The sequence below is a fragment of the Eublepharis macularius genome, chromosome 14 (assembly GCF_028583425.1).
Source record: "Eublepharis macularius isolate TG4126 chromosome 14, MPM_Emac_v1.0, whole genome shotgun sequence".
NCBI lineage: Eukaryota > Metazoa > Chordata > Lepidosauria > Squamata > Eublepharidae > Eublepharis > Eublepharis macularius.
Genome location: NC_072803.1, coordinates 46,526,007 through 46,546,526, shown reverse-complemented (window position 1 = coordinate 46,546,526; position 20,520 = coordinate 46,526,007). Strand labels below are relative to the sequence as shown.

At 44.6% G+C, this 20,520-nt stretch overlaps 1 protein-coding gene across 1 annotated transcript in view; it reads right to left on the bottom strand.

Annotated features, from left to right (window-relative positions):
• Positions 1 to 20,520, bottom strand: part of LMX1B (LIM homeobox transcription factor 1 beta) — a 193,465-nt gene that overhangs the window by 2,594 nt on the left and 170,351 nt on the right. Inside the window, exons 3-7 of the mRNA XM_054998539.1 lie at positions 14,995 to 15,227; positions 12,924 to 13,102; positions 10,951 to 11,028; positions 8,183 to 8,249; positions 3,968 to 4,129 (exon numbers count right to left, since the gene is read on the bottom strand). Of these exons, the coding sequence (XP_054854514.1) occupies positions 3,968 to 4,129; positions 8,183 to 8,249; positions 10,951 to 11,028; positions 12,924 to 13,102; positions 14,995 to 15,227 (719 nt within the window). The remainder of the gene's footprint in view (positions 1 to 3,967; positions 4,130 to 8,182; positions 8,250 to 10,950; positions 11,029 to 12,923; positions 13,103 to 14,994; positions 15,228 to 20,520) is intronic.

Genomic DNA, 20,520 nt, shown 5'->3' with positions numbered 1-20,520 from the left:
TGAGTGGCCTTGTTGATCTACAGTAGAACAGCAAGACGGTTTTACTACTGTTGGACTTGAGACAAGAAGAAGACTGTTGCTGGGCTGTACCATTTTGAGGTACAAAAACCTTGGGAAAAATGGGGACGAGAAGGCTTTCCTTTATTCCATTCCATTCCCATTCCAGAATTTTGTTCTGTGTTGCCTTCAACTCCTGCTAAATTCTGCTTTCACTAAGAGACTTTCAAAAAACTGTGCTGAGATTGAAGTATGTCAGAGATTGCCAAGATCTTCATTTCTCTGATCACCTTTCCTCCCTCAATCTCCCTCCTCCTTGTAATAGGAGTATAATAATATTGGATTGCCTTACAGGCCTGTCATATGAATGATTAAGGTGGCATTTGCTTTATCACTATCTATTTTTTGGTCCATTTCCCTAATAAATAATTGTCCCTATGTTCTCCTAGTGTTTCTCTTTTGATAAAATTTAGTGAGCTTGTGCTGATAGTGGTAGCCTGGTTTAAGGCTTAGTTCCCTCCCTGGGGTCTCTAGGTCTGTCTCTGAGTGAGTGGGTGGGATGCAACTTCCTTGTAGCACATGTCTGTACATGAGCATTACGGCACCATGCACTACATAAACTGCCAAGCTTGGCTACTGTGGTTTTAATTGCTATGCCTCCCCCCATACACACACAACCCCGCCTATCTTCTTTTCTTTTAAACCCGTAGAGAACAGCCTGCTACAGAGCCAATTAAAACAGTGTGCAGCAGACAGCATAGAATGTTCAGCCATGTGTAAAGGTGGGGCTCGTATAGTGAGAAGTGAGGCATTTTAAGCACATTGCTATGCTCATTTGAGAAATGTTTGACCTGTGTGTAAGTAGGCTAAACTGCAATTTATGTATGTTGGTATGGTCATTAGCATACAAAAGGAGCATACTATATCTGCAGAAGTCTAATAATGAGCATCAGTCAAAGAACCTAAGGGTAGGGACTCCACATTCAGAGGCAGTTTACCTCTTTGATTTCCAGATTCTGAGTACAAGGAATTCAGATCTAGCTCCACCAGGTCCACCAGCTTGAAGGGTGTACCAGCTATTTAAGGTAGAGGCTGCTGCCCTGGAGGGCAACTGACAGCTAGGAATAAGCAGATCCAACCCTCAGTAGGGCTGGGATTTCTCAGTGGCAAAAGTGATCGGTGTCAGCTCACCAGTTGCCACCACCTGCCCCACCGCTGTTGGCACCACTGCCTGGGTCTGTCCTGGTTGGCCCTAGAAGTTCTGGCTTGTAGTGCCACAGGGCCCCCTCAGCCTGTCTTGCTCCCATGCCATTTTAGCTTCCCAGTTCAACCTGCAATACTTCTGAACGCTTTGGACCAAGGATCCAGCTTGGCAGCTTCAGAACTGTCATGATCTTCCAGTCACAGACCTGCTGATTGGGAACCTGAATTTCACACACAAATTATTGTGAGGACAAAGGAGATGACAGCTGTCAGTCGACGTGCTAAGGAATGCTATATGCAATAAGATAATCCGAATTGCACTGAATTTAGCTGTCTGTCTGATGCAATAGTGGGTAATGTCTGAGGTTACTCTCCCCCGCCCTCCCCAAACTCAGACACTATATGCACTCCAAAATTATTTTGGTTTTATACCACTTTAACACTTTGTGCCCCCCCTCCCCCCACATATCCTGGGAATTCGATTTTGGTGAAATTGCTGAGAATTCTGTGTTAGAGTTCCTTAGCCCCTCCTACAATGAAACAACAGATCCCAGAGGTCTCTGAGAAGAGGGAGTGACTATTGGACTCTGTAGTGTAGATATGCCTCAAATATCTATGAGGTTTATTATTAAGGCCAGGGTTTGACAGGACATGGATATCCCTCCTAAGTGGGACAGAGATAAAACTGTCAATAACTTTCAAGATCTTGGAATCTCATAAGAAAAAAAATTACAAAAGCAGAACTGGGCACATGTGGTCATAGAAATGGGCGTCTCTGCTCCTGCCACTTGAGGCTGCAGGTAGACAAATGGGTATGCTGTTGCATGTTTGAATGCTACCTATGAAAAAATAAAATTTCTTCCACCAAAAAAACAGCACATTTTTCAAGAAGCATTAAAAATCTGCCCACACAGAAATGTAACTACAGCTTTGATCGATAAGGTGGGGGGGGGGGGAATTATCAGCTGATTGTATAAAAGAGCCCCCAAGAGTAGTTAGCTGGAAGATTATTGTGAAGAAATCTGACATTGCTGTTGTGCCACAATACCACACAGCTGCCTGACTGTGAACTATTCATTTGTGCAATCTTGTTTGTGTTAGTATTTTAGAGTTAGTTGGCCCTGTCTGGTTTATGCCAGTGTTCAGGAATTTGCTATAATACGCCAGGTGGCTCTTTCGTGGGAATCCTAAAGTAAGGTTTTGCAATATTAAATCCTAAGATGTCATCCAGTTACCTATGTGATCCCTGATTGACTGGGATAACTCCAGGAAAGAAGGTCTAACCAGAGGAAAAAATAGGGCCAAAAGAACAGGATGCATCAGAAACAGATGGCTTCTTGCTAAACCCAGAACATAAAAAGCCTCCTGAATCTTTAAGAGTTGCATAGAAAAGTTTCTCTTGTCATGGTACCACTGTGAAAGAAAAAAAAACCACACGCAGTGAAATTCTCAAACCTATGCAACTTTTAGAGCTCATTGACACAGGCCCTGTGTATGTAAGCCCAAGCCTTCTCAGGCATTGTGTTTGTGTGCATCCACTCACTGCATATAGAACATACCATGAGATATACTGCCTAGCCATCTGTGTTATTATGATGCCCACTTATAATAATAGTAGTAATAACAACAACAACAACATTTGATTTATATACCGCCCTTCAGGACAACTTAACGCCCACTCAGAGTGGTTTACAAAGTATGTTATTATTATTCCCAAAACAAAGGCGGGTGGGGTTGAGAGAGCTCTGAGAGAGTCATGAGTGACCCAAGGTCACCCAGCTGGCTTCAAGCGGAGGAGTGGGGAATCAAACCCGGTTCTCCAGATTAGAGTCCCACACTCTTAACCACTACACCAAACTGGTTCTCTACATGACTTACTGCTATGGTGCTGCTGTCACATGGTCTGTCCAGTTTCAGTAACAGCCAGAACCAGCCCCTTAAAGTTACAGAAGACTTCTCAAGATATACTTGTTGAGATATACTTGTATACAGTCATATGCCTGATAGTGTTGGGTCACAAACTATGCCTTATGTAAGTTCATCATCAACTTAAGTGAACTCTAAGGTTTGCTTTAGTCCAGTCCTCTAAACCTAAGCTGCCTGTTTTGCATATTATCAAACACATTCATTGTTGCTCTGCCTAGAATTTACTTCTTGTTTCTGCTTCTGGCAACTCCTCCTTCAAAAAGATGGGAAAGGAACAAAGGAAGTATCCTGGGCCCTTACTCTTTGCTTATGCCAAACAACAACAAAGCTTGTGAGGGAGACGTGCAAGATGATCGTTTAGTGGTTCACTTAGTGGTTAAGAGAATGGAGGGCAGGAGGAGGAATGCTTCATGCAAAATGATGGAGCAGAAGACCATCTGTACATTTTGCCTCATCTCTTTGGATCTGTAAAAAGCTCAAGATATTTCTTTTAAAAGCAAAACCTGGGAAATCAGGTTGGAATCAACAACTGGATCACAAGGCAACCTTATTTAACTTTCCCCTGTGAGCCTCTCCTTGCCCCACTGTTTGTGCTGGACCCTAGACGCTTCTGCTTCCTTCCATGGGATTTTAAAACCAGCAGAAGATAGTATGGACATACGTGGTGATAATTGGCGTGTGTGTGGATCATTTTGCTCCCGTGTTCCACCACACCTGCTTTATGAACCAGCCCTTAAAGTTACAGAAGACTTTTCAGGATCTGCATTGGGCAACCCTGGACAGAAGCCTTGGTCCTCTAACTTGGATGTGTCAACAGCGGCTGGTTCCCAGTGAGTCTTACCATAGGGGTTCATGTGGTCACCTGGCATTTGTGGTGGGGTGAGACCTTGCTGGAAGGGGTCAGTGGCATAGTTGCTTTGATCCATCGCTACGATCTGCTGCTGCGGTGGCGCTAGCGGCGTGTAGGATGTCATCATCCCTTCCATTCGGTTGGACATTACTTCTGCAAAGAAAGACAATGGACTTCATCCTATGTTTCCTCAGTGAGTTACTAAAGCCGTAGTGCCTTCAGCCTTGAGACTTTGCCGAGATTATCATGGCTGAGCCAAAATGAGAGGAGGAGTTTTAAAGAACATTTTCTTCAATGTCAGATGGCAGCTCTCCCTTCTGCCGCTTTTTGGGGTGACTGAAGTGAAAGGAGAGAACAATATTTGGATAGTTTGAAAGCACTGGGCAGAATAAGCTATCTCCAAGTGATCCCTGACTGGCTTGTATCACAGGCGCAAAATGCCCAGAATGCATTTCCTTCAATGATGTCAGCATGCTGTGTCTAAATGTGATTGGCTAAATAGAGACTTGATGTCATCATGTTAAATATGTGATCCCTGGTTGGCTAGGATCAATACAGAAGGTAGAAAAGAAGCCCTAAACAGAAGGAAAAAGGAATCAAAGTAGCAGAAGCAGGAAAGCAAATGGCAGTTAACATGAAGGAGAAAAGGTGAATTTTGTTCAATTAATATTTTTAAAGGCAATTTCACCAACTAAAATAACTATTTTCCACCCTAAAACAGAAATGAGTGAACATTTGGCATTGCCTGAGTCATTTTGGAAAGAGCTTTTGTTTTTAATATCCATCTATTTATCCGTCCCTCTGTTCAGCCATCTATCCATTTCAGAATTTTATCCCACCCTTATGCCAAGAAACTGTTTTAACTCTCCATTTTATCTTTAAACAACACTGTGAAGTAGTTTAAGACAGTCTAACTGGCCCAAAATCACCCAGTCAGTTTGATGACTAAGTGTGGATTTGAACCTGGGTCTCTGAGGTTACTGCATAACAGGCTGAACCTTTAGCTAAGCTTTCTCACAACTGATTTCTATCTGTCATTAGGGAGCGCATTCACTTAGTAATAAATTAGTAACAACAATGAAAGTGGATGAGGAAACCAACGGCATCTGTTAATACTCATTTTTCGTTGTTTGGCACCTCTGTATATTCCAAAGAGATCAAATGCAGAGGGACAGAATGGAAAGGGAGAAGAGACAATGGCCATTTTCACACGGCTTACCAGCCACGGAACATCGTGCCTAGGTCCTGAAATCACACCAGGAAGATGCTGTCATTCCAGGAGCTTGGCGCAATGTTCCGTGGCCGGTAAGCAGTGTGAAAACGGCCAATGTCTCTAACATAAAACATTTCCCCTGTTGGTAGTGCTGTGTATGAGCTGGGTCTATTTTTGTATGTTTCTTTATTATTGTTATTATATTATTATATGTATACCTCACCTTTCTCCTAGAGATTCAAGGGGGCAAGGCTGTTGCTGCCAATATGGTCCAATCAGGGAGCCAATAGGCAAGCAAGAAGAGAATCTTTCTCCCATCTTCTCAGGTTCTTTTTCTAATGTTTCCAAGGCACCATGCCAGAAGGCACCTTGGGAAGTGTAGTCCTCAAAAACACTGGCTAAAGTATATGAGAAGCAGACACAGTTATTTTTCTCCCTATCCAAGCCAATCAGCCTCCCCCTGCCTGGCCTGGCTGATAATTCAGGGTCCCTGGTTTTAGCATGCAGTACAGTAAGTGGGGAATGGAGAGGAAAAGCAGGAGGAAGAAATGGAGTGGGGGGGAACAAAAATTAAAGGAAAAATGAATGGAAGTCATAATGAAAAAGGCTTTTTCAAAACAGTTGGTATGCCCCTTGCTGTTGTGCAGTTACTGAAGACACTGTGTTAATATCCATGAGAAAAGAGCCAAATCTGTGATGTGATTGTGCAAAGTGCAGATTTATGAATGTTGCGGTTACATGCATCTGTGTAAAGGGAAACAGCAGCATTAGACAGCTGCACTATGGGCTTCAACTGGTCTAAGCAAAATCCTCTCTTCCCTTGGAATTGTAGTCCGGGAGAGGGGAGGTGTAGAGAATTTTCAGCAGGTGCACCAGAATGACAGTTGCCAAGATTTTTGGGGAGAAGCTAGGGTGTTTGGAGGTCTTTCCTTTATATGGTCGCCATAGGTCGGAGACAACTTGACGGCACGTAACAAACACATAACACTCAAACTAGTTTTAAACCATTTTGTTTAAACCATTTTGTTTTGTTTAAACCATTTTGAACCAGTGTACGTTTCTTGGGTTTGGGGGGGAGGCAGCAAGGAGCAGAAAGTTCAGTAACCTCAGACAATATTGTGTGTCCTTCTCCCTCCTCCAGCGGACAACTCCAGCTCCCTTTTCATCTACAATGCCTAGAATTCTTGGGATGGGGAACCACAACAGTTAAACTGGTGTAAAACCATTGTGCAGTATCACTAGCCCCTTATCCTTGGACACGTACAACTACAGCCAGCTGTACTGTCACTACTTGGGATCTTCCTCTTACAAGCCATTCCTAGCACTTAAGATGATGTAAAGTTGAGAAAGAAACTGGATTTCCTTATGCTGCTGAATAATCCTGTACCCTCTGCAATCCTTCTGAGATTGTTCAAAAGGCCCAGTTTATTTCTGCCGGGGTGGAATTAGGACTTGCTAATTGTTTCCTTGAAATCAACTCCCACGATCCAGGCTCGAGACTCCAACATTAAGCAATGCCAGTCTGGTGACTGTTTCATCTGTCATACATATGCAGAGGTTTGTTGCATGTTCCCTTCTATTAAGGTTTTGCAAGCAGTTTGGGGTGGAGATTTGTGTTTGTCCAGAGCTTGGTGCAACAGTGTGCCAGCCCTGACTGGCGCCGAAGGGTGCCAATGTGGCAAAAACAGATTACAATAATCTGATGCTAATGCTATGGAAAAGGAGTTGCAATGTATGACATATGACTGCCATTCAAGAAAAGAGTGACTCAGAGGCCTAGCTGACCGGGTTCTTTCTTTCTTTCTTTCTTTCTTTCTTTCTTTCTTTCTTTCTTTCTTTCTTTCTTTCTTTCTTTCTTTCTTTCTTTCTTTCTTTCTTTCTTTCTTTCTTACTTTCTTTCTTTCTTTCTTTCTTTCTTTTCTTTCTTTCAAGCACTGGTCACCAACTGCTTTGTTACAGGGGCCACATGCTGAATGGGTCAGTAAGTCCAGCTCCCCCCACTGACCCAAGGTAGCCCTATGCATTGCAAAACATAAAAGGGGCTCCCAAGCCTATATCTTCTGCTTCACAATAATAAAAACACATTATAAGGGGGGGAGGGGAGCCTTACAATTAGGATACATGAAACAGACAGCCCCTGGTTTGAATCTTTCCTCTGTCACAGATTTGGTCCATAGCCTTTAATAATAGTAAACTACCCTACAAGGTTTGTGTAAGACTTGCAAGAAGACAGTAATACTCAGACCTGAAAATGCTTTACAAATGCTAATTATTATTAATAATGGGGTGGGAGAGGATGCTTCCCTATCTGCCAGCCCCCACCTCCATTATTTCCTCCAGCTGGGCTCTAGGGCCTGCCTGAGGGCGTGTGATGGAGAGAGGGTTGAAAGGGGAAGCTGGCTGGTGTGGGAAGGGTTAAAATCTCTCCTCACACATATTGACTCTTCTTTGGAAATCACATTCCCCCCTTCAATATATCTCAAAAAATGTGGTAGGGCATTTCCCCTGCAATGGCATTCTGGAATGGTATAGCTATAGTTGCCAATTCTGGGTTGGAAAACTTCTGGAAATGGGGGGGGGGGTGGAGCTTGAGGATGGCAGGGTTTGGGAAGGGAAGGGACCTCAGTGGAGTTTGCCAAAGTCCACCCTACAAAACAGCTATTTTCTTCAGGGGAACGGATCTCTGTAGCCTATAATTTTGGGAGATTTCCAGGCCCCACCTGGAGGTTGGCAACCCTAGGTACAGTTACAGAACAGCTATACCATAAGATTTCTTTGACTGTGTAGATCACTTCCCACTTTCTGGCTGCCTAGATACTCATTTTGTGCTGCAAAGCCTTTTCTTTTCTTGCATTTACGTATTTTGTGGATCTGCCGCTTGAGTATTCTCCATGGTTCTGGCCACCTGCTCTAAAAGTGGGCAATCTGGACAGAACCCTACAGCACCACTACCAATCTCTTTTGTCCCATCCATGTCCCAATTGTTGCTTCACCTTGACCTAATCGCTGAGAATTCTGCTGCTCTTGCTGCTGCTGATGTCGTCGGGCCAATTTCTTCATCTGAGGAAAAGGGGAAAGCCAGAGTCAACAGGTGCACCTGGACTGAAATGCAACACACACTCACACACACACACCACACATAGCTCCCTCTTGCAGCACACCTACACAGTGCTACCTTTGTCTGTTCAACACCGAAAATCCTTTACAAGCACAAAGCTTTTTGCTCAGACAGCTCTTTGGTCCACAACCAGCAATCATAGATGCAGTCTAGGTGGCCACTAGAACACCTCTCCTGCCCCCCATCTGAGGCTGGTTTAAAGTACATATACATGTACTTTCAGTCATGTACAGGGCTTTTTTTCTGGGAAAAGAGGTGGTGGAACTCAGTGGGTTGCCCTCAGAGAAAATGGTCACATGGCTGGTGGCCCCGCCCCCTGATCTCCAGACAGGGGGGAGCGGAGGGCAATCTCAACTCCCCTCTGTCTGGAGATCAGGGGGCGGGGCCACCAGCCATGTGACCATTTTCAAGAGGTTCCGGAACTCCGTTCCACCGCGTTCCTGCTGAAAAAAAGCCCTGGTCATGTATATCATGAGGCTCATTCTCGGCTGACTGCCAGAGCCCGATTTTTGGACAAGCTAAGTAAGCTACAAACTTACAGACGCAGATGATGAAGAACCCCTAAATACAAAAAGAACCTACTTCAGGATCCTATTCCTCCCCCCGGGGGTGGGGGATCCAGCCTCTGCCCCTTGCCACCTCTCACATGCTTGAGGGGTGGGGGGAGGTGCAGGGAACAAGTCTGGAAGCCCCACAATGGGCTCTCACACACTCCAGAGCACTTCCGCATCTCACCGGGAAAGATGTCATTCCTGGTGCAACGAGGAAGTGGAGGGTGCGTGTGGGGCAATTTGATAAAAATCGGCCCTCAGCGCAATGCAGAAGTCCTCCAGACGGCACATGAGATAAGTTCTCTCAGCACGCCCCCCCCCCCACACACACACCCCTTGTACCCTGGTTTGGGTCCCGGAGGAGCTGGCAATCCTAAACCTACTAAATTTCAGTGTTAGAATAGTATACTTTTTTGGTAATGTTATGGGGCAGGAGTCCCCAATGAGGTGCCCGTGGGCTCTGTTGTGCCTGCCACGTGTTTTTAGAAAGTGGGTGTGGCTGGGTGGGGCTTTTGCCAAGCATGGTTTCTGATTACCTCTCGGGGATTTGATTGGCTGTGCAGATTTTTAAAACCCTTGCTTTGGCAGAAGCTGCTTCCCCATCACAAGGATCTTCACTCTGTGACTGAAGGTAAACTGTAACAGCCAATTTGTAGCTGGCTCTGCCTCCTGTGGCAGCTGGTTTGTGGCAGCCATTTTGTTGCTGTGCCCACCACACTGTGTCAGAGCTCCAAATGTGCCTGCGGCTCACAAAGTTTGGGGACCCTTGGTATGGGGCTTCTTGGGGAGGGAAGGCAACATGGTATGGCTTGATCTCATCAGATCTCGGAAGCTAAGCAGGGTCAGTACTTGGATGGGCAACCACCAAAGAAGACTCTGCAGAGGAAGGCACAGGCAAATCACCCCCCTTTCTCACTTTCCTTAAAAGCCCCTTGCTGGGGTTGCCATAAGTCAATTATGATTAGGGTTGCCAGCTCCAAGGTGGGAAATTCCTGGAGATCTGGGGGGTGAAACCTGGAGAAACCTGGAGAGAGTGGGGTTTGGGAAGGGAAAAGATATTGGCATGGCATAATTCCATAGAGTCCAGCCCCAAAAGTAGCCATTTTCTCAAGGTGAACTGATCTCTGGGGCCTGGAGACCAGTGGAGACCAGTGGAGACCAGAGAGATCTCCAGCCACTACCTGGAGGATGGCAACCCTAATTATGATTTGATGGCACATACACAAGCATGCTTGGGGCCTCTTAAACTTGATATATCTTAGGGCCTCAGCACTTCTTAATCTGGCCTGGTAAACTGATTTTACAAAATAGACTTCAGGTCTTGATTTCTGGCTGAAAGGCATGAAAATGTCTGGTTTTCAGACTTTTGGGGATGTGTTAGAAGTATGTTTTCAGGAAATTTCTGCTTTCTGTCTTTTATGGAAATACCAAGTATGTCAACAATCCTGTGAATGAATGAGTGAGACATAAGAATTCTAATAAAAGGGAATTCTCATCCCCACCCACACAAACCAAAATTATTGTGCACACTCCTTTATCCTGTTTCTTTCTGGGCTGTTCCAGATGTCATGCAGAATCAGGGTGAGATGCAGTGGAAGTGACTCACAATTCCTGTACTGAACTCTCATATTCTGTCTCCTGCTTCTCTCCCCACCCTCCTCATCTCTGTATATAGACCTTATACATCTCACCTTGGAGAGAAATGCACGAGGACCACTTTGGATGTTGCACAGGAAGTACAGCAAATAATTATGCACAAGTCACTCTCACTTCCTGTCTCTCCTTCCCGCATTTTGTAACTCAATTCCCAATGTGATCATCTTCTAATTAAAAGCCAACTCCAATCAAAGCAGCTAGATTTGTTATCCGAAATTTTTCCTGGTGAAAACTGAAGCTCATTTCTGACAAAATGCCAGAGGAATCTGGAGAGCAGTTAAAGGCATTTTGATAAGACTAGCAAGAAAAATATTTCATTTAAAAATAAAAATTACTAGGGTGTGTATGTGTGTGTGTGTGTCACACATCTCTCACTGGAGCCATTCTGACTACATTTTTGGGTCTTGTGGTTTCATTCTGCCACTTAAGTCCTTACCTTTGCTCTTTGATTCTGAAACCACACCTGGACAACACGAACACTGAGGCCTGTTTCAGCTGCTAGCGTCTCCCTAACCTGCAGGGTGAGGAATGCAAAAACATTTTAAAAAGATGTTAGGAAGATGATGTGAAATCCTATGGAAATAGAGTTGCCATTGAAAAGTTTGGGGGCAAAATTTCCAACAACCCATAGTGAGAGCCGTTGGAATAACAAATGGCTTTCATGATGGGATTGTATAGAGCTACCATATTCCAGTTCCCTAAATCTAGGTGACCTAGTTTGCACCTTATGTACTTAGTTTGCTAGCTATGTAAATCCAGCAGATTGATTGTTGTGTTGTGTACCGGCTGCTTTGTGTTTGCTCTTGGCAACATTTACAAAAAACTGAGGTAGGATCAGAGGAGCCACCTTTTTATCTGATGGTTTGCTCATGCCAAGGTTTGATCCCGCTTTCTTCACAGATAACAGCAAACATTTATTAGGGAAGAGATGTAGCATGCATGTCAATCACAGCTGTGACTTTCCTCATTGGTGAGAACAATGGAAGGCTGAAGCAGGCTTGTTTCTCAGTAAAGAATTGGACATAAGATTGCCAACCCATTTTGCCTTCTATCACTTGATCCATAAGGACTAGAAACTTCTTGGTTTTTTAAAAAAATATAAGAATCCTGGCCAACTAAAGCCTGTAAGGGATTGCTGGGGAAAAGCTCAGAAACCAGACCAACCCAAACAACCATGTAATGTGGAGGATAAGGAGGGAGAAGTTTGTGGGGAAAGGATGCACCGGTGAAAAGAGTCCAAGCAGAAGGGGAAACAGAAGGATGGAAAGAAAGACTGAAGGAAGAAAACCTGAAATGGAACAGGAGGAAAAAGAAGGCTTGATTGGAAGTGACTGGTATTCAGTTTCCTTCTCAGCCACAAATTTTACTGGGTAACCTTGAGTGAGATACTGTTCCTTTCACTCTATCCTACAGAGTTCTTGCGAGGAATAAAATGGGGCACAGGAGAATGTATGCTATCTCATTGGATGATGGGCAGAATAAAATATAATGGATACTTGGAAAGAAAGACCAAGAACAAAAGCCAAGGAATATCTTTTAATACATCAGAATGGTCACTAACAGGGCTTTTTTTCAGCTGGAATGCAGTGGAACGGAGTTCCAGAACCTCTTGAAAATGGTCACATGGCTGGTGGCCCCGCCCCCTGATCTCCCGACAGAGGGGCGTTTAGATCGCCCTCCACACCATGGCATGGAGGGCAATCTAAACTCCCCTCTGTCGGGAGATCAGGGGGCGGGGCCACCAGCCATGTGACCATTTTCACTGAGGGCAATTTAAACTTTAAAAAACTCCCCCCTTGTTTCAGCTGACCCAAAGTGACGTCATTGTGCGGTCCTGAGTTCTACCACTGAATTCCACCACCTCTTTTCCCAGAAAAAAAGCCTTGGTCACTAATAAAAGATATTACATGGCATTTGGTTTTGGACTAGTAATTTCTTTGGACCAATGTAGCTCCTTGCAATCTTTGTAAGGAGAGTGTTTTCCTTAGATTTTCAGTGTTACAGCATAATAATGATAAGAATAAAAAATTAAATAGTGCTTTCAGTGTTCAAAGCACAAACATTAGCTTGTTTTAATAATAAAACAGCTCCATAAGAAGGGCCCCATAAGAAGGCTGATGCATCTTCTTGCACACTGTGGTCCCAGTCTGAACTGGGCCCTGCATACATGGGGACTGAGGAGAACTTACAGCTCATATCTGCCCAAAAGACAGAGTAGGGAATGCAGACATAACCTGTAGAAAACATAACAAGTGAGGTCCCTTAAATGGAGATGTCAGAGACCGAACCAAAGATGCTCTGTATGCAAACATATGCTTTTATCACTATATTTCAAGGAAGTCTTAACAATGCAGATGATTCATGACAAGCGTCTGAATAACAAGGGGAATTTTCCACCGAACAGCATACCTTCCTACATGGCTTGGAAGAAACTTCAAAGGAGGCTTTGAAAGCTCTTCTCTGTTGTGTCGTAAGTATCGTCCGTGGCCGCTTCGGTCTCCTCGGATCCTTCCCATCATCGCCACCTTTCCCTGGGTTTGCTTGTCCTTTTGTGGGTTTGATATCTCCATCCTCATCGTCACTTTTCACTGTAGATCAATTTTTACAAAAATACACATGAAAATTCCTCCATTGGCCCTGTGCTAGGTAGGCACTGTGAATGAGGAAAAGCATCTCAAATTTTACTCCGAGAAAAAGCTGACTTACACAGCCTGTCTATATTACGCAAATATTTCCTCCTATTTTGCATAATTCATTCAGCTTCTGCAGTGATAGGGAGAGGCAAAGAGCTATGCTGAAGGCTGAGACCCCCGACCTTGATTAAGCCTCTTCGAGCCCCTCTAGCTTCTGAGAATTTATTAAGAGTTGCCCACACGCTTTGGAAATTATCTTCATACTCTCCAGGGTTAGAAAAATGTGTTAAAAGAAAGCTGAAATTCATAGGAAGAGCAATTATGATATTAACAGTACAATCAGAGTTCTGTGTTTCTACATCCACAGACACATGGTTAAAAGGGTATAAATCCATTTAGGATTGCACTGAGTTTTTTTTCTATGGTGGTATGGAATTGTGGAATATATAGCCCTGCCTGAAACTGCATTCAGTCTCTTAAGCCTGTCATTATCTCTCTGTGTGTGAAATCTGCAGTACATGCAACAACTGTCTTGAGGGATTTGGCAAAAAATTAATCACAGACAGCACCCTATTTCCCACAATGGCCAACTACCTGCCCCTGGATGATGGCAAATGGGGCAGAGAGGCCAACTGCCTCCCCCCTTCCAGGTATTGCCCACACCATCCGGTCCTCTGAAGAATACTGCCTTTCTACACAAGACTCTTTTTACTCTCCTATATCCAGACATGGGCCTAATATGTGGATCAAAAAAAATCCAAGGAGGGGAGGGAGGCATGAAGATCTAACGGACATGCCAAAAAGGTTTTGTTTTGTTTTTAAATGGGGGATATAAAAATCCTGAATAGTAAAGACAACGTAAGTGCACGCATAGATGCTTTCCCCTTTCTCAATCCATAAGGCAGGCCAGTGTAGCTACACTGCTTTCTGCTACTGCAAGGTGTTCCTGGATGCCACTACAAAACAAACACACATATCCCAATCTATGTGCGGTTTGCTTCTATTTCGGATGAAGTGCCACTCTTTGTAATGCAGCAAGTACCACTGTTTGACTTTAACTTGACTGGCAGACATAAAAATCTACCCGTCTCCTCCCCCATCAGACTTTTCTAGAAATAAGGATATTTTCAGCTACCGGCATTCACCAAATGGCAGTTATCTAGCCAATGTGAAAGTATACTAAATTTAAGGTGATGGCTTTGACCCTTACTGCCATAAGCTGCCTGGGGGTTGGGTATCTGAAGGACCACTTGCATCCATAGGAATTCACCAAACAACTGAAATTGTCTCTCAAATTTCTTCTCCCTTTGCCTTGTTCTTTAGTGTGGTGTAGTGGCTAGAGTATCAGATCAGGGCCTGGGAGACCTGGGTTCAAAACCCCACTTGGCTACAAAGCTTATTAAGTAAACTTGGGCCAATCATTCTCTTTCGACCTAACCTACCTCACAGGGTTTTTGTGAGGATAAAACAGGGAGGATAAAATGTTGCCCTGAGCACCTGGGAGGAAGTGAAGGATAAAAAGGAAACAGAAGAGATTCAGAGGTTAGATGGGGGAGTGCCACCGAAGCAACAGCCTTCTCAGTGGTGGCCCCCAGTTATGGAACAAGCAGTCTCTGCAGAATTACTAGAGTTTTGCTGTTCTTGCTCCTGGCAACAGCAGCCCTCCAGGGCAGTGACCTACCAGAAGCTTTCCCTGTGTGTTAAATGACCTGTCCCTCCTGGTTGTAATGATAGAAATGGCAGCTGCATCCCAGGTGGGTCTGTGGACAATCCAGGGGTTTTCTGCATCTTTGCTAGCAGGTAAATTGCAATCACCCCTTCTGCATCCAATCCCATTCAGGACCAACCTGAATCGGAGTCATCCGGACTGACGGAGCTCAACAGATCTTTCTCCTTCTCATAATCACTTTTGCAGAGCAGCTGCCCTTCCTTCAGAACAAACTCGTCGCCTTTCCTCAACTGCCGTTCGCAGACGCAGCAGCAGAAACAACTCAAGTGATAAACACATTCCAGAGCTCTCATCACAAACTCCGTTGGGGCGATCTTCTCCATGCAGCCGCTGCACTTTGCAGCAAACAACCTGTCGGAAGAAAGAGAACAAGGGAAGAATTAGACAGAACAGTGCGGGGGAACCGAAGCACAGCCTCACCGGGTTCATACATGGGGTCCAAAGGTTCTGACAGGCCTGGATCGGACTGCAACCCTGTTAACATGATAATGGCCCATTTATGGCATTTCAAAAATAAAATAGAAAATTTCTTTCATGACCAATGATGTTGTGTGTGTGTACACACACACACAATGTATATATATGTATACAATGTATATACAATATATATATATATATACACAAGGATTCCATCCTTGTATATCTATGGGATATATACCAATTGAACCAATCAGGCTGGTGAATGCATTAGACTTTCTAGCACCGTGTGAGTTGTGCTGTGTCCAACTAGTTCAGAGTCATCCACTCTGACAATTGGTGGTGGTTGTTTTCATTGTTTTAAGCTGCTTCCTGTACCAATTATTATGGCGAATTTTTCAGGTCCCCAGATACTCTTCTTCTAGGCCCCTGCTTGGTCTTTTTCTATTCCCTTTCTGCAGGATCTCTGCCAATGGGAGGCAGGAATTCTGCAGATTAGAGCAGGTCAGCCATCGGTAAGCAAAGGCCCACCTGCAAGCCTGGCCAAATGCCCTTGTAATTGCCCAGCCCATCTGTGACAGGCAGGCAACTAAGCCAATCACTGCCCGTGAGACATCATTGCCACTGCCACCGTCTCCACCAATCTCTTAGCACCTTGCGAATTAGATCCCCTTGCCTTTCAACTATCACACGTCGTGAAACATTACATATTACATGCGAGCCATCCAATATTGCCAATTATTAAACCCCATTGCACATTAGCAAGCAAATCCTAAATGCCATTCATTACATGCCATTGCTTACTATCAAATTCTATCAAAAATCTTTTGTCAAATATCGAACATTGAAATCAATATATGATATTCATTGGCTATTTGAAAAGTTATTGAAACAGCCAATAACTATCCAATGAATACTCAGCACAAAGTCCAAGGAAAATTGGAAGATGTTTTAGGGAGCAAATTCATTTCAGTTTAAAGTGGTGCAGAGAGAAATATCCACAGCAAAATTGCCTTGCCTGACCCTTTGGTATGCGTGAGGGACAGAGCAGGCGTTGGGCCCTGTCATCTTTAGGTAGCTGCTGGGGGTCCGATCCTTGTAGGAGGGCCCTCTGCCAGCTTCTGAGCTGCTGCAAGACAGCAAGCACCATTTCTCTGTGTAGCAATGGAAGGATTGGGGCCCCTTTGACCTGCCTTATTGAGGATCCTGTAGTGCACAGCACAGAACAGCATCACCATTATAGGTGATGCTTTCTCTCCTTCCTCATTCCAGCAGCAGATGAAGGAGGTCACTTTTCTTCTGGGCTTGGAGACAGCCGCTTACTGTGCCCTCTCTCCCCACCCCCCTCTGTTTCCAGCTATCCTTGCTCATTCGCTAGGCTAGGCATCAGTGGTCTCAAGCAGTGTGGCAGCCAGTTGCATTTCGTTGTTGTTGGAACAAGGGAGCAGAGTTAAGAGGGGGAGTCCACTCCAGGAAAACACAGTGCTGTTGTCAGTGTGTCATGCTAGAATATGGGAAAGCCAGGTTTGAATCCATACTCTGCCATAGAAACTGGCTAGGTGACCTTGGGTCAGTCACTGTCCATCTAACCTACCTCTCAAGGTTGTTGTTGAGAGGATAAAATGGAGAGGAGGATGTTGAAAGCCACTTTGGGTTCCCAATGGAGAGGAAAGTGGGGTTAAATGAATGAATCAATGAGTGAATGAAATCTGGAGCACTCATGAGGGCCTGCTTCCCTCCATTGTAAACAGACAAAGCACATTTAGCAGGGGCATCCCATGCTAAGAAAAGAGTAGGCAGCCCCAGAAAAGCAATGTCTGGATCCACTTCGACTCGGCTAGTCTTTTTCTTACAGAAGAAGCTACAACACACAACAGGAAGCTGGGCTTGACAAATGACCTGCTTTGATATCTCTTGATCAAAACCACAGCTCATTAGATGGCCTAGTGTTTTTAAATGCAGGGCAATAAACTTGCTCAGAGGTTGGTGGGGAAGTTGAGCAGATCACCCTGGAATAGGTTTCAGTCCAAGCAATAAATCCAAGAAGGGGAAATGGATGGCCTGAGCAGACGTTGATGCTTTCCCCCTCACCCCCCAAACAACATAAAAATTGTCTTGGTGGATAAGATGGGGGATCGGAGCAACTGCTCAGCAAAAGAAAGAAATGATGGATGTGATACAGGCCTTCTTGGACTTCAGAATACAGGTGTGTGCAGGGGGAGACAGCCAGTTTAAACACACCTCCACATAAAGCAATAACATTTCGCATAGATAACTAGTAAGTCAAGAAGACGGTTATTCTAGAACTAGAAACAACACCCGTTGTGTGAAAAAATACAAGCTTTAGAAAACTGATTCGGCGGGCCCCCTCCCAGAGGCAAGCAAAGGCCAGAGTCGTCAGCAGTGTGCCTGCACAAGGATAACAAGTGAGTTGTCACCAATACGGCTTGCTTTTTATATAGTAGGGTAAATCTCATTGGCATACTAGTTTTCTACAAATGATGTCTTTTTGATGTGGAGAGAGTATGAAATACCATATAATGATGGTACAGAGAGTTTCTTCCCGATCATGGCATGGCAAGCATGTTTACATTTTGGGTACCTCTAATTTTCATGCAGTAAAATACTAACTGGTTGACAAGCATAGCTTTTTACCCCAAGAATCTGGTACTCAGAGGTACACTGCCACTAAATGTGGAGGTTCCACTTAGGAATTATGCCACTGATAGATGGGATCCTTCCCCCTTTGTGTGACACAGAAAATGGCAACAAAAAGACTAGCTAAGGAAGCATGTGTCCAAGACCAAACCCCTGCAACTTAGAAGCACAAACACCGTTCACAGTCTCTCCTTCCACTCTGTTTTATTTCAAAGCACTACAGAATCTACCATTTTCTTTCACAGATAGACATTAATTGGTTGCTTATGTTTCTGGTCTCTTATTTTTGAAATTGACTGGTTGGTGTCTATTCTTTCACAAAAAAGGCATGGTTCAGGATCCCCCCCCCACTTGTGTGCATTTATCACTTGTTGACTGCACCATCAAGTGATGATTATGCATTGGATCCTAGTACTGAGGAAGGAGGAACTTCTTTTGACACCCCCCCACCCAAGAACATGCCGGACTCCTCCTCACTTGTACAATTATGGATAAAAAGCAGGATTGTATAAATATATACAATCCTGCTTTTTATCCATAATTGGTTTCTAAAACAGACCACAGGAATAAAACACCAATACCAAAGTCATTCAGTAAAAAATGTTCTGAGAAGAAGGGGATTCTCGGCTGGAACTGGATCCCGACATGATGGGCCCTGGCTGCTTCCTGCCTTCTCTGTGATAGCCTCATGGATGGCTGTTGTTCAGACATTTTTACATCATGTTGCCCAATACTATCTAAACACACAACTCTTTTCGATAGAGACAATTCACCCATTCATCCCAAACATCAAATGTGCACCCAGAAAACTGGCCGGGAGATTGGGTGCACATTCAGGCCACAATTTGGATTATAAAATGACTGAACTTGGTATTTACTGAAGGTTTGCCCATCTGGATTGGACTTTATATAGTGTCAGAACGTATGGACGATTGATGAGACTATTTTGATGTATATTTATTGTTATTCACTGCATTTCATTGTATATACAATTTTGATTGCATTTATATAAGAACTGTATATAATTCTACAGCGTGTAGTGTTTCTTTTGGGGTTCTGAGGCTGGTGCCTCTGGTTGTAGCATTCTGACATCCCCAGGAACTTTGGGGGTGGGGTGAGGGGCAGAAATGATGTCAGCTACATGATGATATCGCAACTGGGCGAAAAGGGGCATCAAGTGATGCGCTAGAGATTTTATGGTATTACTATAGAATTTCTAGAATGTTAGGTGTAGTGGTTAAGAGCAGCAGGACTCTAATCTGGAGACCCGGGTTTGATTCCCCACTTCTCCACTTGAAGCCAGCTAGGTGACCTTGGGTCAGTCACAGCTCCTCCAGAGCTTTCTCAGCCCCACCCATCTCACAGGGTGATTGTCATGGGGATGATAATTACACAATTTGTAAACCGCTCTGAGTGGGTGTTAAGTTGTCCTGGTGAGCAATGTTGTTGTAGTTGCCATCGTCATCGTCATCATCATCATCAATCACATGTGGAGTTTTGTCACATCAATCTTTCCAGACCCAGGAGGACCCAGATATGATGTTGGCACATTGCCTGATGTCATTTCTGGACCCTGCTGTTTCTTCTGCCAGCTGGAGAGGAAAGAGATGGGGTGGGATGGCCCTACTTAATAGGGTCGCCCTCCTTTATAGGGTCACTGTCTTATAAGGTCACTTTCTTAATTTTGTTGTTGTTTGTAAGGACCTCCTCTTAATTGTGCATATGGAGAAGGCAAGATTGCACCAACTCCTGGTTTTCTTTTTCTATTTGCCCCGCAAACAGGAGGAAATTAAAGACCCAGGCAACGCAATTGAAAAGGTAAAGGTTAGGTTGTTAGGACATTATTATAAGAGTAAACAGTGCATCGTTTCCTGAGGTGCCCGCCAGTGGCAGATAAACTTCCAGGGGTTTGCCACCTTGCTTGCTGACTCGCCAGTGGTTTTCAGGAGGTGACGAGCTCCTGAAGGTTGCCTGCCACTGGCAGGCACCTCAGGAATGCGCGCCATACGCGCACTCCCAACAGGTGCAGCAACATCACTTACAGAAGTGACGTCATTGTGCTGGAGGCAGAAGTGTTCCTGTATTTCATTTGGGGCCAATTTGCACCCCATACAGGCTGAATCAGCCCCGCACAGAGCGCAGAAGCACTCCCATGGGTGGTGCAATGATGTCACTTCCAGTTGTGATGTCATCTCACAGGCACCGGAGTGAAGAAGACCTTACCACCGACACAAGGTAAGTGCCAGATCCCCCCCCCCCACTCCCACCAGGAGGGTATAGGGACCTGGCAACTCTAAATATGAAAGAAGCAGCAGGACAGAGAGGCAAGGTCACTTAGCAATGAGAAGACTCCTCAGTGGCTCTAGCCTTGGCTTGTTCCTCTCTATGGTACACTTCCTGGTACTCAACTTGTGTTTCCGGTCTCCATCCCAGTGTCCTCACATGACCAGTGAGGTCAGAATACTGTCTGCCTTCCTGTCATGTGACATCATGTGCTGGTAGCTCAGTGGGTCACCTGCTACCACCTAGGGGTTAAAGGTGGGTCTTGGGTCTGGAAAGGTTGAAGATG